Source organism: Anolis sagrei, chromosome 10, assembly GCF_037176765.1.
Source record: "Anolis sagrei isolate rAnoSag1 chromosome 10, rAnoSag1.mat, whole genome shotgun sequence".
In the NCBI taxonomy this organism is placed as follows: Eukaryota; Metazoa; Chordata; class Lepidosauria; order Squamata; family Dactyloidae; genus Anolis; species Anolis sagrei.
The window spans coordinates 21,151,411-21,169,063 of record NC_090030.1 but is presented as its reverse complement, the minus strand read 5'-3'; the positions used below and the strand labels follow the sequence as shown (position 1 = coordinate 21,169,063).

The following is a 17,653-nucleotide window of genomic DNA, read 5'->3' as shown; positions in this document are numbered from 1 at the left end:
GCAAACGAATAATAATAATTATTACAATTATTATTATTATTTATACCCCACCACCATCTCCCCAAGGGACTTGGAGTGGCTTACATGAGGCCAAGCCCAACAACACATCAATACAAGAAAGCAATAAACAAAAACAATACTATACTATACAATTAATATAAATCACATATAAACAATAAGCAATAACACACAAGGATTTAAAAACCTATGGCCGGGCCAAATGTAATAGTTTAAAATTAAAAATATATATAAATAAACGCTGGGCATGAACAAGGTAAGCCCTCCTGACAGATGGCCACCCAGCCTCGTAGTGCAAACGTCGCCAGATTTCTAGGCAGCAGCAGATTCCACTGCTGAACATCTTCTTTTTCCTAATATTTAGGTGGAATCTTTTATCCTGCAATTTGAATCCATTGCTCCATGTCCTGGAGCAGTGTTTCTTAACCTTCATCATCCTGTGACCCCTTAATACAGTTCCTCATGTTGGGGTGACCCCCAATCATAAAACTGTTTTCGATGCTACTACGTAACTCTATTTTTGCTCCTGTTATGAATCGTCATGTAAATATCTGATATGCAAGATGTATTTTCATTCACTGGGCCAAATTTGGCACAAATACCTGATACACCCAAATTTGAATACTGTGGGGTTGGAGGGGGTTGATTTTGTCATTTGGGAGTTGTAATTGCTGGGTTTTATAGTGAATCTACAATCAAAAAGCATTCTGAACTCCATCAGTGATGGAATTGAACCAAACTTGGCATATAGAACTCCCATGACCAACAGAAAAGTACTGGAAGGGTTTGGTGGGCATTGACCTTGAGTTTTGGTGTTGAAGTTCACTTGCCTCCAGAGAGTCTTGTGGACTCAATTATGCAGCTGGACCAAACTTGCCACAAATTTTCAATATGTTCAAATGTGAACACTGGTGGAGTTTGGGGAAAATAGACCTTGACATTTGGGAGTTGTAGTTGCTAGAATTTATAGTTAACCTACGATCAAAGAACAGTCTGAATCCAGCTCACAACGGAGGCTGAGCGAAGGAAGATAGATGCTTTTGAACTGTGGTGTAGGAGGAAAATTCTGAGAGTGCCTTGGACCGCGAGAAGATCGAACCAGTCCATACTCCAGGAAATAAAGCCCGACTGCTCACTGGAGGGAAGGATAGTAGAGGCCAAGATGAAGTACTTTGCCCACATAATGAGAGGACAAGAAAGCTTAGAGAAGGCAGTGATGCTATGGAAAATTGAAGGAAAAAGGAAGAGGGGCCGACCAAGGGCAAGATGGATGAATGGCATCCTTGAAGTGACAGGATTGACCTTGAAGTAGCTGGGGGTGGTGACGGCCGACACGAGCTCTGGCATGGGCTGGTACGAGAGGTCGCAAAGAGTCAGAAGCAGCTGAACGAATAAACAACAACAAATAATATAATACATAATACTGATATTGTGCTATGCTAATAATATAACGGGTGACTTACAGGGAGCAGTCCATCCCCCCTGTTTAAGGAGCTCCATTGGCTGTTGTACATTTTCCGGTCGCAATTCAAGGTGCAGGTTCTTACCTACAAAGCCCTGAATGGTTTGGGACCCACCTACCTGCATGACCACATTTCTGTATACAAACCCACACAATTTCTTCGATCATCTGGAGAGGCCCTGCTCTCACTCCCACCCCCTTTGCAGGAGCGATTGGTGGGGACAACTTCCCACACAGAACCCCTATGACCAACAGAAAATACTTAAGGCCATCCAGTGCAACTACCTTCACCAAGGCAAGAAACATAATCAAAGCCCTCCTGACAAAGAGCCATCCAGCCATAGATATAGATAGATATATATGATTCACACATACACAAACACAGATATAGTATCCTAGATTTGAAAGGGACCCTTACAGGAGGACAATTATATGTTGCCTGTTCCAAAGTAGGCAAACCAGACAATCTCTACATGAGCACTGATCAACATTTTTTTTTCTAATGTTACACCATTAAGCTGTATCACTGGCATTGGAGAGGGGTTGGCTGGTGTCAGCTGGAACAGCACCTTGGTTTTTTCAGTGTTCAATGACAGGCCAAGCTTCTCCTATGCTTCTGCAAAGGTGTTTAGAATGGCTTGTAGATCTTCTGAATGCGCGCAGACGACGTCATCAGCATACTGGAGTTCTATAACAGATGTAACCTTGGTTTTGGCTTTCTGAGGTTGAATAGCTTGCCATCTGTCTGATAGATGATTTCCACTTTGGTGGGAAGCTTCCCATCAACAAGGTGAAGTATCATAGCGATGAAGATGGAGAATAAAGTTGGGGCAATAACACATTAGAAAATGTTGATCATTTCCACTACCTTGGCAGCCATCTCTCCACCAAAGTCAACATCGACACTGAAATACAACACTGTCTGAGCTCTGCGAGCGCAGCATTTTTCCGAATGAAGCAGATAGTGTTTGAGGACTGGGACATCCGTAGGGATACCAAGGTGCTTGTTTATAGAGCTATTGTCCTCCCAACCCTGCTATATGCCTGTGAGACGTGGACTGTCTACAGACGTCACATGCAACTCCTGGAACGATTCCATCAGCGCTGCCTCTGGAAAATCCTGCAAATCTCTTGGGAAGACAGACGGACAAACGTGCTGGAAGAAGCAAAGACCACCAGCATTGAAGCGATGGTCCTCCAGCACCAACTCCGCTGGACCAGCCACGTTGTCCGTATGCCCGACCACCATCTCCCAAAGCAGTTGCTCTACTCCGAACTCAAGAATGAAAAATGGAATGTAGGGGGACAGGAAAAGAGATTTAAAGATGGGTTCAAAGCCAACCTTAAAAACTCTGGTGCTGGTTTTGACCTACAAAACCCTGTACGGTTCCGGTCCAGTGTATCTGTCCGAACGTATCTCCCTCTACGTCCCACCCCGGAGTCTGAGATCATCTGGGGAGGACCTGCTCTCGACCCCACCACTGTCACAAGTGAGGCTGGTGGGGACGAGGAGCAGGGCTTTCTCAGTGGTGGCCCCTCACCTGTGGAACTCACTACCGGGGGAAATCAGGGCATCACCATCCCTCCTCTCCTTCAGGAGGAGGGTGAAGACGTAGTTATGGGACCAGGCCTTTGGGCACTCTGGCAATCAAATCAGATAATCAGGCGAGTAAGGACCAACAGGATTGATGAAGTGGAACGTAAAACTAGATCTAGGAGTTAGTGAACGCTGACCATGTAAGAGGAGAAATTGGGTTTATATTGGTTTTTATTGATTTTATGGTTATAATGCATGAATTGTTATTAACTGTGAATTGATGTAATTTTGTGTATGATTGTTTTATGATGCAGGCATCGAATTGTGCCTTTGCCTTTGTAAGCCGCCCTGAGTCCCTTTCGGGGTGAGAAGGGCGGGGTAGAAGAACCCCAAATAAATAAATAAATAATAGACACTGAGAACTGGGAAGCCCTTGACTGTTCCAGCTGGAGGTCAGCTGTGACCAGCAGTGCTGCAGGAAAACACTGGAAGACAATCCTCCTCGGAAAACGAGGGATCGCCTAAAGAAAGAACACATCAGCACTGACAAAGAAACAGCAAGAAATACTGTTGACCCACAAGCATAAAGAAATTATATATATATTAGAAACAAACACTTTCTCATTACTTTATTTTCCAGATCAACAGACTGGGCCACAGCAACGCGTGGCAGGGGATGGCTAGTGTTGTAAATAAATAAGTAATATCACTGTTGTTGTTCATTCGTTCAGTCATCTCCGACTCTTCATGACCTCATGGACCAGCCCACGCCAGAGCTCCCTGTCGGCTGTCACCACCCCCAGCTCCTTCAAGGTCAGTCCAGTCACTTCAAGGATGCCATCCATCCATCTTGCCCTTGATCGGCCCCTCTTCCTTTTGCCTTCCACTTTCCCCAGCATAATTGTCTTCTCCAGGCTTTCCTGTCTCCTCATGATGTGGCCAAAGTACTTCAACTTTGTCTCTAGTATCTTTCCCTCCAGTGAGCAGTCGGGCTTTATTTCCTGGAGGATGGACTGGTTGGATCTTCTCGCAGTCCAAAGCACTCTCAGAACTTTCCTCTAACACCACAGCTCAAAAGCATCGATCTTCCTTCGCTCAGCCTTCCCTAAGGTCCAGCTCTCGCATCCGTAGGTTACTACAGGGAATACCATGGCTTTGACTAGGCGGATCTTTGTTGCCAGTCTGATGTCTCTACTCTTTACTATTTTATCAATCATTCTTGTTGCCATAATCTTGGTTTTTTGATGTTTAGCTGCAACCCGGCTTTTGCGCTTTCTTCTTTCACCTTGATTAGAAGGCTCCTCAGCTCCTCCCTGCTTTCGGACATCAAAGTGGCGTCATCTGCACATCTGAGGTTGTTAATGTTTCTTCCAGCAATTTTCACCCCAGCTTTGCATTCATCAAGCCCCACACGTCGCATGATGTGTTCTGCATACAAGTTAAAAAGGTTGGGTGAGAGGATGCAGCCTTGCCGTACGCCTTTCCCAATCTTGAACCAGTCTGTTGCTCCGTGGTCAGTTCTGACTGTTGCTACTTGGTCCTTGTACAGATTCCTCAGGAGAGAGACAAGGTGGCTTGGTATGCCCATCCCACCAAGAACTTGCCACAATTTATTATGATCCACACAGTCAAAGGCTTTAGAATAGTCAATGAAGCAGAAGTAGATGTTTTTCTGAAACTCCCTGCCTTTCTCCATTATCCAGTATACATTTATACTGTAGTACCGCAGTATACATTTATTATTTATTATTATTATTATTTTGATAAAGGGGGAAAGAAAGTATCCCTGGTGCTGGAGCCCCTCAAGGGAGCCTGTCCTACACCAGGCTCTCCCTCCAGGTGTTTTGGGCTTTATCCCCCACCATCACCAGAGAGAGGTTGTTCTTCCTGGACGCCTAGAACAGTCACCTCCCTTCCTCCCTGCTGTAGCCGCCGGCGCGCGCTTTATGGTGCCAAAGCGGAAGTCCTCGACTCCAGTTAGGGCGGCTTCCGCTTCCGGTATAAACAGAGCGGGGCTGCGCGGCCTGGTGGAAAGATGTCTGACTCCGAGAGCGACGAGGAGGAGGAGGAGGGCCAGGGGCCGGGTTCCTTCTCTTTGGCCGGATTCCTCTTCGGGAACATCAACGCCGAGGGCCAGCTGGAAGGGGAAGGCCTCCTCGACCAGGTAAAGCAGCGAAGCTGAGGGAAGGCCCTTGGAACCAGACACGTTCCCCTTCCAGACATGATTTAACCCAAGTTTAGCATTCATTACTCTCCTATAGATGTTTAATTTATGTCAATACTAGCCAACCCCTGCCACGCGTTGCTGTGGCCCAGCCTGGTGATCTGGAAAATAAAGTAATGACAAAGTGATGGTTTCTAATATAGGTTGTTGCAGGTTTTTTTCTGGCTGTATGGCCATGGTCTAGAGGCATTCTCCTGACATTTCGCCTGCATCTATGGCAAGCATCCTCTTGCCATAGATGCAGCGAAACGTCAGGAGAGAATGCCTCTAGAACATGGCCATATAGCCCGAAAAAACCTGCAACAACCCAGTGATTCCGGCCATGAAAGCCTTCAACAATACATTGTTTCTAATATATGTAATTTCTACAGTGAGGTGGATCTGTAATTGGTTAAATGGACAAACCCAGAGGGTGATTCTCCCCAATGCTCAAATCAAAGTGCTGGCGTTGGCCTATAAAGCCCTAAACGGTTCTGGCCCAAGCTACCTATCCGAACGTATCTCTGTTTATGAACCCACCAGGACTCTAAGATCTTCAGGGGAGGCCCTGCTCTCGATCCCGCCTGCATCTCAAGCATGGCTGGCGGGGACGAGGGACAGGGCCTTCTCTGTGGTGGCCCCTCGGCTGTGGAACGTCCTTCCCTTGGACATTAGATCAGCCCACTTTGTTAATGGTGTTTCGAAGAAAACTAAAAACCTGGCTGTTTGAACAGGTGTTCGGATAAACGGTGCAATTGTACATGATGAATATAGGATACGGAATTTGGACGATGAATTGGATCATGATTCTAGTTACGAGACGTTAAGGTGTTGGTATTGATGTGTTATTACTCTGTATATTATGTTGTTTAATGGTTTTTAAAATTCTTTATGCCGATTGGATTGACTTTTTACTCTTGTTGTGAACCAGGTTGAGTCGCCTACGGGCTGAGAAACTGCGGTATACAAGCAAAGTAAATAAATTAATAAATAAATAATGCTTCCTCTTCATCCTGGAAAGAAGCGACGAGCCGCAGGGGTTCATCTGCAAACTTGATCACTTAAGTAATTACAGATTCACCTAATTGTCTAGTCTCTCCATATGGAGACTCAAAGTGTCCCACAACTAAAAGCATTGCAATACAACTTAAAATATACAAGTATTAAAACAGCAGTAAAATCACTAAAAGCATATAAAATCACCAGCCCCGGACAATATTAAAAACCTTACTTTTGTTCTTGTGAAATTCATTTAAAAGGCTGCCTGAATAAAAAAAATTAACCTGCTGCTTGAAAGACAGAAGGGGGCCATTCTGGCTTCCCTGGGCAGGGAGTTTCAGAGTCAAGGGGCCTTTGCTACTGAGAAGGAAGGAAGGCCCTGTTCTTTCTTGTTCCCATCATTTGAGATTGACATGGAGGTGGGACCGAGAGAAGGGCCTCTCCTGAAGGGGATGTCGGGGCCCAGGCAGGTTCCTACAAGGGGATGCGGTTGGCCAAATAGCCTGGATCTGAACTGTCTATGGGACTATGTGGTCCTCTGTATTATTATTATATGGTATTATATGATCATTTAATATTATTATTATATCGTATTATATAGTCCTTTGTTTTATTATATGGCCCTTTGTATTATTATTATTATTATTATTATTACATGGTCTATTATTATTATTTGAAACACAACAAGATTCCACAGCAAACAACTGCTGGCTGTTGTATTGGAGCACACGTCGGACACTTCCCGAGTGTCTAAGACTGTGTGATGTATTGGCGAATAATGCATGCAGATCCCAGTAAGGTGGCATTTTGCAGCTGGCAGAGGGTAGTAATAATAATAATAATAATAATTATTATTATTATTATTATTATATGGTATTATATGGTCCTTTGTATTGCTATTATATCCTTTTTTATACCCTATTTTCTCTACAAAAGGGTCTCACAGTAAAAATGAATGAAATACAATTAAAAATATACACACATTAAAATAGAATTAAATATTAAAAAGTAAGCAGTTAAAACCCTTACAGATTGATTAAAAATGTTCAAGACAGTCAGTGGAGCTGCTGTAATAGAGGTGTGGTCCACTTCCTGTCTCCAGCCCAAGTTAACCATCTAGCTGCTGCTCTTTGGACCCACTAGAATTTTTGAACTCTGATTGTCAAATTTTTATTATTATTATTTATTTCATTTACTTATACCCCGCCCTTCTCACCCCGGGGGGGGACTCAGGGCGGCTTACAGAGGAGGCACATTAGATGCCTAAATCAATTGACAACAATACAAAATACAAAAAAGCAATTCAACAATTAAATTAAAACATCAGTGCATAATAAAATATTAAGACAATCTCATGCTCGGCTTCAGAGTCCATATATCCATTCCATTCCATTTGTCCTTGTCTATCGTCAGATCCTTCATTTAGTTGCCAGTGTGTCCAAAGGCTTGATCCCAAACCCAGGTCTTCAGTTTTTTCCTGAATGCCAGAAGGGAGGTCGCTGATCTAATCTCCCCGGGGAGTGAGTTCCACAGGTGGGGGGCCACCACTGAGAAGGCCCTGCTCCTCGTCCCCGCCAACCTCACTTGTGAGAGTGGCGGGGTCGAGAGCAGGGCCTCCCCAGAAGATCTTAAGCTTCGAGGTGGGATGTAGAGGGAGATCCGTTCGGACAAATACACTGGGCCGGAACCGTATAGGGTTTTGTAGGTCAAAACCAGCACTTTGAATTGTGCTCGGAATTGGATCGTCAGCTGACACAACAGGGGGGTGGTATGCTCCCTGTACGCCGCTCCGGTGAGCAATCTGGCTGCTTCCCCTGGACTAGTTGAAGTTTCCGAGCAGTCTTCAAAGGCAACCCCACGTAGAGTGCGTTGCAGTAATCCAACCGGGATGTGACAAGAGCGTGGACCACCGTGGCCAGATCAGATTTCCCAAGGTACGGGCGCAGCTGGTGCACAAGTTTTAGTTGTGCGAAAGCTCTCCCGGCCACCGCTGAGACCTGGGGTTCCAGGCTCAGCGATGAGTCCAGGATCACTCCCAGGCTGCGAACCTGCGTCTTCAGGGGGAGTGTAACCCCGTCTAACACAGGCTGTAACCCTATACCCTGTTCGGCCTTGCGACTGACCGGTAGGACCTCTGTCTTGTCTGGATTCAATTTCAATTTGTTAGCTCTCATCCCGTCCGATACAGCAGCTAAACACCGGTTCAAGGTCAAAGGCAGCCCCATGAAATGTGCATTACAGTCCACCATCCAGACATTGCGAACGGGTTTCCAACCATAAGCTCCTGGCTCTTCCTGGCTGAAGCACATTCCCTCTTTCCTGTTTCTCCAGGAATCCAAAAAGCACTTGGCTGGACTTGGGGCGCTGGGTCTGGGCAGTCTCATTACCGAAATCACAGCCAGCGAAGAGGACGCTTCAGAGGCTGATGGAGCCCAGTTGGATGAGGAAGGTGAGGGTCTTTCTGTGTCTCTTTGGTTGAGTGGTGAGAGTAGAAGGAAGGCATTTCCCACCCTTGGCTTATATTCGAGTCAATATGTTTTCCTAGTTTTTTTGTGTGTGGTAGAATTAAGTGGCTTGGCTTATATTCAGGTTGGCTTATACTCAAGTATATACAATATATATTACTATATTGTACCTTACTAGTATACTGAACCGGGTCTGTGGCGCAGCTGGCTGCGAGTCAGCTGCATTAAGATCACTACTGACCAAAAAGTCATGCGTCTGAAGCCAGCCCGGGTCGGAGTGAGCTTCCGACCAATTCTGTGTAGCTTGTTGTCGACCTTTGCAACCCGAAAGACAGTTGCATCTGTCAAGTAGGAAATTTAGGTACCACTTATGTGGGGAGGCTAATTTAACTAATTTACGAGGCCATAAAAAGTCTCCAACAAGCATGCGGGGAATGAGAAAGTATTTCATCAGTGTCGCAGATGGACGGTGAAACAACAGCTCCCCGGGTGACCAGAAAAAGTTGAAATGTTAAAATAGCCTCTGACTGTCTGTCTATATGTGCTATGTGTCTATGGCATTGAATGTTTGCCATGTATATGTACATTGTAATCCGTTCTGAGTCCCCTGTGGGGTGAGAAAGGCAGAATATAAATACTGTAAATAATAATGATAATAATTAGTAATATTATATAATATATAATTATTATATTATTATATTGTATTAGCATTATTTTGCATTACTATATTATGATCAATATTATATGTACATACAATATATTGTTACCATAGCACAATATTAGTATTATATACTACTGTATTCTACTATACCACTATACTGTGATATTATTAATTATATTACATGTAATATATAATATACAATTATTATATTATTATATTGTATTGGGAACCAGGTACAAAGTAAACCCCCTCTCATAGAATCATAGAATCAAAGAGTTGGAAGAGACCTCATGGGCCATCCAGTCCAACTCTCAACAAGTGGCAACTGCATTTTAAGAAACAGTGACACCTTTCTCTGTTCTCATTGCCATCTCTGTGTGGGGAGATTGCAGCAGAAAGAGAAGAAGTACAGGCTCACTTTTAAAATTACTCTTTGCTAGTTTCTTGCTGCTCTATCTTTCCTTTCTTGAAGCCAGGATCTGGTACAGTCTTACTCCAGTTTGGATGGAAAGTGGGTGAGGCACGGGGAAGAGTGTTTGCTGTTTGTTCTATTGCTGTTTGTGTGATTGGCTGTTTTCTGTCTCTGTATCCCAGGCTGGGTTAAGAGCACGGAAGATGCCGTGGATTATTCAGATATCAATGAGGTCGCTGAGGATGAAAGCCGCAGGTACCGGCAGGCGATGGGCAACCTTCAGCCTGTTCAGAGGGCAGGTAAGTGGCTTATTTATCTTCACTCTGGTGGTTGATTGAAGTTAATGTACTCTGAAGGTCCGCTTTGTATTGGAACGTGAGAGTCAGGTGTGCAACCTTTGTTACTTCTTTCTATTTCAATCCATTTCGTGATGTGCCAATAATGAAGGAGACTACCTCAGTTTGGTCTCTTAGCCCTCCTTCTTTCCATTCTTCTGGGCTGAGCCTCAGTTTTGAAAGCATACTCATGGGGAAAGGGAGGAAAGTTTATTTAGAAAGGCGAAGCGATCCTTTGGGCCCTTTGACCACTTCCCATTTCACCCCTTGACTGAAAATATGGCTTGGAAATTGCCAATTTGAAAGACTACTTTCTTTTGCAAGGGTGTGACAAATCTCCTTGTTCCTCGTCTGATGTTAGCATGGTGCAGACTGGAGAAAGGGAGGCTTCTCATGATAAATCCCCTTGTCGGAAATGTTCCCACAGTGCTAGGCAAACACTTCTTTTTGTTTTGCCATGTCCTTGCATTTAGCATTTATTTTATAATGGACTAGCTAAACCCAATCACGCGTCTCTGTGGCTCAGTCTGATATGAATTGAATGGGATAGTAAATAAAGGTATTGTTGTGAACATAGATTAACTGAAAACACATTCAATTCATTACCCTGCCTTGCTTTGCTGTGTCTATGTGGAATGAAAGGAAAGGAAAGAAGAAGAGGTTTATTTTACAGATATCATTTTTATTGTAACGCTAGTGGATTGACTACATTTTTGTCTTGTCCGTTTCTGCATAAACATAAAGATCTGACTGTTTATCGACTCTGGAGCATGCAACGTATACGTGCCCTTGAGAGAAGCAATAGTTTTCTAAATTCAAACTGCACACTTGCAAAGATTTTCCCCATACTTTATTGATAGTCATAGTGAACGTAAGTTGTATTGGAAATTGAAGTCATCAGTACTCAAATAATAATAATAATAATAATAATAATAATAATAATAATAATAATAATACTTTATTTATATACCGCTCAATCTCCCTGAGGGGACTCAGAGCGGTTTCCAGGTAAAAATCACAGAACATACAAAGGAAAAACAACATAACCATAAGATTAACAAAACAAAATATGCATAAAAATTGTCGCCATAACACACATATATTAAAAAATAATCCTGCCTGTTCAAGGCAATTAAAATTTTTTAAAAGGCCAGGCCAAGATTTGTGACAGCCCAAAAATTCTAGGGGGCCCGGGAATTAAATGCAGTGCTATGGCAGGCAACAATAACATTAGGTACGGGTCTGTGGCTGTTCATTCCAGGGCCTATAAGAGGAAATGATCTGAGTAATTGGTAGGAAGAATAAGGCTGTATTTGACAATGTGTGGGGCTGAGTTAGAACAGGCCATTTTCAAAGGCTTGTTGAAGCCACCAGGTCTTCAAGCTCTTACGAAAGGAGGGGAGGGGCCTGTCTTATTTCCCTTGGAAGGGCCTGACCAAATGCCATGTTGGCCAGAATGAGTGGTATGCCTATAGCAGCCTAACACAGCTCAGCTTTAATTTTTATATTGCTGAGGTGAAATGACAGCTGCTCTGTGATTGGTTGAGATTTATTCTACTGCTGAGGTAAAAGGAAAGCTGCATTGCAATTGTTTGTTCTACTGCTGAGGTAAAATGAAAGCTGCTCAGCGATTGCTTGTTATTTCTTTTACTGCTAAGGTAAATGGTAAGCTGCACAGCGATTGGTTGCTAGAGCTCAGTTTTCATTTTTATACTGCTGAGATAAAATGAAAGCAAGACTGTGAGTGGTTGCTTTGGGCATCACAGATTGTCTATTCCCAGACTACTGGTTTTATGCTGAATACACGCATGTATTCATATGCAACATCGTGTCAAAACTTCATTTTACTATAAAAGCATGTGTGTATTGGAATGCCATGTTGTGTTGAAATATCAAGTTAATTGACCGACTACTTTTTGAGTTTTGCGAGCACAAACATACACACGTTGAGATTATATATATATATATATATATAAGATTAGACAGTTAGGATCTCGCTCTGTTGGGTTTTATTTTCTAGCAGCCATCTCTGTCTTTGCATCTTTGTTCTTTTTTAAATGTTCTTTATTCTAAGAAATGTGCCTTTAAATCACAAACTCGGCAGAACAAGGCAGCATCTCATCAGGAACAAAAGGCCCATTCACATGTCATGAGTAACAAAGCAGCTAAAGCAAACATGAGAGGTTTGGATCAAACCCAGAGAGTCATCAAAGGGCCGAGGATGGAAGCAATGGCTTTGGCTTTGCTCTGTTTTTTCTTAATAGTTCTAGATTCCCCTTTATATTGAAGGGTGACACGGACACTTTTAAAGTCAAATAAGCATGTAAATGGCAGCTTGGGGGAAAACAAGGGGAGCGGGAGCTTTCGGGATGTGGGAAGGTGCCTGATAGTCTTGGGACATTCACGCTGGTGGGTTCTGATAATGGGTCAGAGCTGTGGCTTGATGGCAGGGCTGACCAGTGAGCACCCCACTTCATTCCATAGATGATGATGACGACTACGATGCTGATTCGGAAGACATTGATTCCAAGCTGATGCCTCCCCCTCCCCCACCTCCGGTGCCAGTGAAAAAGGAAGATGAGAAAGAAGCTGCTTCTTCAGGTATAGATTTAAAAACAATCTCCCAATGAACTGTCAATTTTTTGCTGTGGCCCACATGGGGGTTCTGTGTGGGAGGTTTGGCCCAATTGTATCCTTGGTGGGGTTCAGAATGCGCTGAGATTGTAGGTGAACTATAAATCCCAGCAACGACAACTCCCAAATATCAAGATTCTATTTTCCCCAAACTCCACCAGTGTTCACATTTGGACATATTGAGTATTCGTGTAGAGTTTGGTCCAGATCCATCATTGTTTGACTCCACAGTGATCTCTGGATGTAGGTGAACTACAGCTCCAAAACCAAAGGGCACTGCACACCAACCCTTCCAGTATTTTCTGTTGGTCATGGGAAAACTGTGTGCCAAGTTTGGTTCAATTCCATCGTTGGTGGGGTTCAGAATGCTCTTTGATTGTAGGTGAATTATAAATCCCAGCAACTACAACTCTCAAATGACAAAATCAATTTTTTGAGTGATGGACATACATTGGGTTGTTAGGTGTCTTGTGTCCAAATTTGGTGTCAATTTGTCCAGTGGTTTTTGAGTTCTGTTAATCCCACAAACGAACATTACATTTTTATTTATATAGATATAATTATATGTAACATAATATTGCAAATGGAGAGCCCAACTAGATTAAGTGTTTTCTAGAGGATCCTTTTGACATATTTTTATTCTCCCTGCAATCTTATTTCTTAAACATACGTGTGAGATTCTCAAGATGCCGGCTTCCTTCTGAGGTCAGTGGCTCAGTTACTGGGATCTCTGCTTCTACCAAACTGAGGTTTGTGTCTCTGTGTGTGTGACTGGGAGACTTGCTCTCTTCCAGGTTCAGAGGATGGCGACGGCATCATTCTTCCCTCCATCATTGCTCCCTCGGCTTTGGGGAAGTTGGATTCCAGCAGCTCTTCAGATTCTGAGTCGGAGATGGGTTCCCAGGACTCCAGGAAAGCAGAATCCAAGGAAGGGGAGCTCACTCTGCCCCTGGCCGGGATCATGCAACGAGACACCACAAAGGCCTTGCCGTGTGTCACGGACCTTTTTCCTGAATTCCGCCCAGGAAAGGTAAAGCTTCAGGGCGAAGTCCAGTGGAGTAAGATGGGAAGTTGAGTGAAAGGCTTGTGGTGGAACCTGCGCCTGATATTTTGGTTGCCAGAATCCATTTCTACACACACACACACACACACACATATTCACTCTTTCCCCCTCGACTTGGTTTGTGGCTTTGCTCTAGATTGGGCTGGTTTTTATTTATTTATTTATTTACTTACTTACTGTATTTGTATACCGCCTTTCTCAGCCAATCGGCGACTCAAGGTGGTTTCCATCAAATCACTACATATAAAAACATAATACAGATTAAAACATTAAACAGTATAAAACACCACAAAAGCAATAAAAACAACATCATTAGAGTCTCATTATTATCAAGCATTGTCCAGTTCCATTGTCAAATCGTTCGATTTCCTATATTAACTACTCTGCATTTGTAAACGCTTGCTTGAACAGCCATGTTTTTACTTGCCTCCGAAACGTTAAGAGGGAGGGAGCAGATCTAATCTCCTTAGGGAGGGTGTTCCATAACCGAGGGGCCACCACTGAGAAGGCGCTGTCTCTCATACTTGAGACAAAGGCGGGGCTGAGAGCAGGACCTCCCCAGACAATCTTAGAGTCCTCGTAAGGGGAGACATGTTCGGACAGGTAAGTTTAATCCACTGCGCCTGTAATGCCTTTCCAGTCCCCCTGGTGGCGCAGTGGATTAAACCGCTGAGCTGCTGAACTTGATGACCAACTTGATGACCAAAAGATTGGTGGTTCGAATTCGAGGAGCAGTGTGAGATCCCGCTGTTATGCCCAGTTTCTACCAACCTAGCAGTTCAAAAACATGCAAATGTGAGTAGATCAGTAGGTACCACTTTTGCGGGAAGGTAACGACACTCCATGCAGTCATGCCAGCCACATGACCTTGGAGATGTCTATGTACATTGCCTGCTCTTCGGCTTAGAAATGGAGACGAGCACACCCCCCCCCCCCACCGAGTGGGGCATGACTAGACTTAATGTTGGGAAACCTTTACATTTACCTAATGCCTTTCCAGGGCTTTGTATCTCTCTTTGAGAAGGATTGGCTTTGCAGCTGACGTTAGATCAGTGGTTCTCAACCTGTGGGTCCCCAGATGTTTTGGCCTTCAACTCCCAGAAATCCTAACAGCTGGCAAACTAGCTGGGATTTCTGAAAGTTGTAGGCCAAAACACCTGGGGACCCACAGGCTGAGAACCATTGCCTTAGATGAAGAGATAATATGGTCAGGAAGAACCTCTTTCTCCCCTCATTTTGCTTTGTCCTCCTCCCTCTCATACACACTCTCCTCTTCTTCCGCCAAGGTGCTCCGCTTCCTGCGCCTCTTTGGTCCCGGGAAGAACGTTCCGTCAGTCTGGCGAAGCGCCCGCCGGAAGCGCAAGAGGAAACACCGGGAGTCTGTTCCGGAAACGCCATCCCAGGAGGGAGAAGTTGTGCCTGAGGCACCCCCGGAAGGAAGGTCCCCGTGGGACTATGAATATGCTCCTCCGCCTCCCCCAGAGCAGTGCCTTTCCGACGATGAGGTGGGTCTCTGGAAGGAGAGGATGTAGGGCATGCCCGCACCCTAGCAGCCTGTAAGAAAGATCTCAAAACTTGGCTCTTCCGATGTGCCTTTGGAGAGTGACCATATGTTCCATCTACAGTCGTCCTCATGATGCATTTTCCCCTGTCCTTAATGAAGGCCTGACCCCAGTGTTCCTCCTTTTTGGGCTCCTCCCTTACAAATCCACTTTTTCTATTCCTATCTCATCCAGGGCTTTATCATTTTATCTTGTTCATTTGACCCGCCCTTTGTGTTTGACTATTATTATGTTATTTTGCACTGTTTATTTTATCTTGTTACTTCATGTATTTTGTTGTGATGTAAGTTTTCTGTTGTTTTATATTTTATTTTGCTGTACTAGCCGTCCCTTGCCACGCGTTGCTGTGGCCCAGTTTGTATATATGTTTTGTGTGTGTGTATATGTCTGTCTGTCTATCTATCTATCTATCTATCTATCTATCTATCTATCTATCTATGCAAACACACACATATATAAATACACACACAAATATATAGATAGATAGATGGGTGTATATGTGTGTGTGCATATGTGTGTATATATATGTGTATACGTGTGTATATATTTGTGTATTTCTGTGTTTATACGTGTATATGTATATTGTGTATATGTGTGTGCCTGTGTATATATGTGTATGTAAGTCTATATGTATATTTGTGTATGTATGCATGTGTATATGTAAATATATGTGTATGTGTGCATGTCTATATGTATGTGTATATTTCTGTGTGCTTGTGTACTTATATGTGTGTGTCTGTATGTATGTGTGCATGTGTATATGTATATGAGTGTATGTGTATATATATAGTTTATTTTGGGGGTTTTTAAGACCATTCTGCTGGTTTTTTGGTGTGTTTTTAGGGATGATGGACACTCATTGGCCTGATAGGTGTATTGTGTCCAAGTTTGGTGTCAATTCGTCCAGTGGCTTTTGAGTTATGTTAATCCCACAAACATACATTACATTTTTATTTTATATATATTGTATTTTTGGGCTTGGCCTCATGTTAGCTGCCCCGACTCCTCTTCGGTGAGATGGTGGCAGGGTATAAATAAAGATGATGATGATGATGATGATGATGATGATTGTTATTATAGGGCTTTTGATGGGAGAGTGCTCTGTTCACCTGGTATATTAGGGCAGGAGGAGGGGAGCTCACGTGGAGACCTCCTGCAACACGGGTGGACGCACTGTGGCCCCAGGTTGATAGTGGTCCTTGGACCTTTTTTTATTTAGTCTTCTAAAATCCCTGTGTTTTTGAGTAAATAAAGAACAGCACTCCAAAACAGGAATTCAAGAAACATTCAGGGCCAGGTAATCACCTCCCAATAAAGGATTCCCACAGGCAGTAAGAAGGCAGACCTTGAAACTGTTAGGTCATTAAATGGTAATCAAGGTGATGAAACATTCACACCTACCTCAAACAGACAAGAGTTCTTTCTCCCACCCTGGACATGCCACAGATAGATAAACCCCATTTTCCTAGTTTCCAAGAAATGGGGCTACAAAGTGGAATCCACGACATGCGAGTGTGGAGAAGAGCAAACCACTGACCACCTGCTGCAATGCAACCTGAGCCCGGCCCCATGCACAATGGAGGACCTTCTTGCAGCAACACCAGAGGCACTCCAAGGGGCCAGATACTGGTCAAAGGACATTTAATCAACTACCAAGCTTGCAAACTTTGTGTTTTGTCTGTCTGTTTGTCTGTTTTGTTAAAAATGTAATACAACTGTCTGGTTGCTTCTGACACAAAAAATAAATAAGTTTCCAACAGACCTCCGAGGATGCCTGCCATTGATGCAGGCGAAACGTCAGGAGATAATGCTTCTGGAATATGACCACACAGCCTGGAAAACTCACAACAATCCAGTGGATTGTTGTGAGTTTTCCAGGCTGTGTGGCCATATTCCAGAAGCATTATCTCCAGCCAGGAAAGCCTTCAACATTACATTGACTTGAAATGGCTTGTCCAAGCCTGAATCTCACTGGGACCAACTGCAGACACGTCTTGCTTCCAGTATTTCCTGGTGGTCTCCGATCTAAAATGGCTCCCTTTCCTCAGGCAAAGGAGCAGACAAAATGGCTGACCCAAACCAGGAAGGGTTTTCTTAAACTCCACCCTCATAAAAACTAACATAAAAGTGACTACTCCAAAACGGTGGGTGGGGAAGCCTGACAAAATGAACTGGAACTTATACAATTCCAGCAAGCGTTCCATAAATGCTTAATACACCTTTCTCATGTTTTTATGATGGAACCAATTTGGAAATGACATTTATAGCCCAGGAACAAAAATCGTGCTACGTAGTGTAATCC

General features: G+C 43.7%; 1 protein-coding gene across 2 annotated transcripts in view; it reads left to right on the top strand.

The window, feature by feature from the left end:
* Window positions 1-4,999: 4,999 nt before the first annotated feature.
* Window positions 5,000-17,653, top strand: part of TAF1 (TATA-box binding protein associated factor 1) — a 62,473-nt gene continuing 49,819 nt past the window's right edge. For both annotated transcript variants that reach the window (XM_067471604.1, XM_067471602.1), the window contains exons 1-6: window positions 5,000-5,181; window positions 8,551-8,668; window positions 9,940-10,056; window positions 12,577-12,693; window positions 13,521-13,756; window positions 15,076-15,294. In XM_067471604.1, coding sequence (XP_067327705.1) covers window positions 5,053-5,181; window positions 8,551-8,668; window positions 9,940-10,056; window positions 12,577-12,693; window positions 13,521-13,756; window positions 15,076-15,294 — 936 coding nt within the window. In that variant the 5' untranslated portion in view covers window positions 5,000-5,052. The remainder of the gene's footprint in view (window positions 5,182-8,550; window positions 8,669-9,939; window positions 10,057-12,576; window positions 12,694-13,520; window positions 13,757-15,075; window positions 15,295-17,653) is intronic.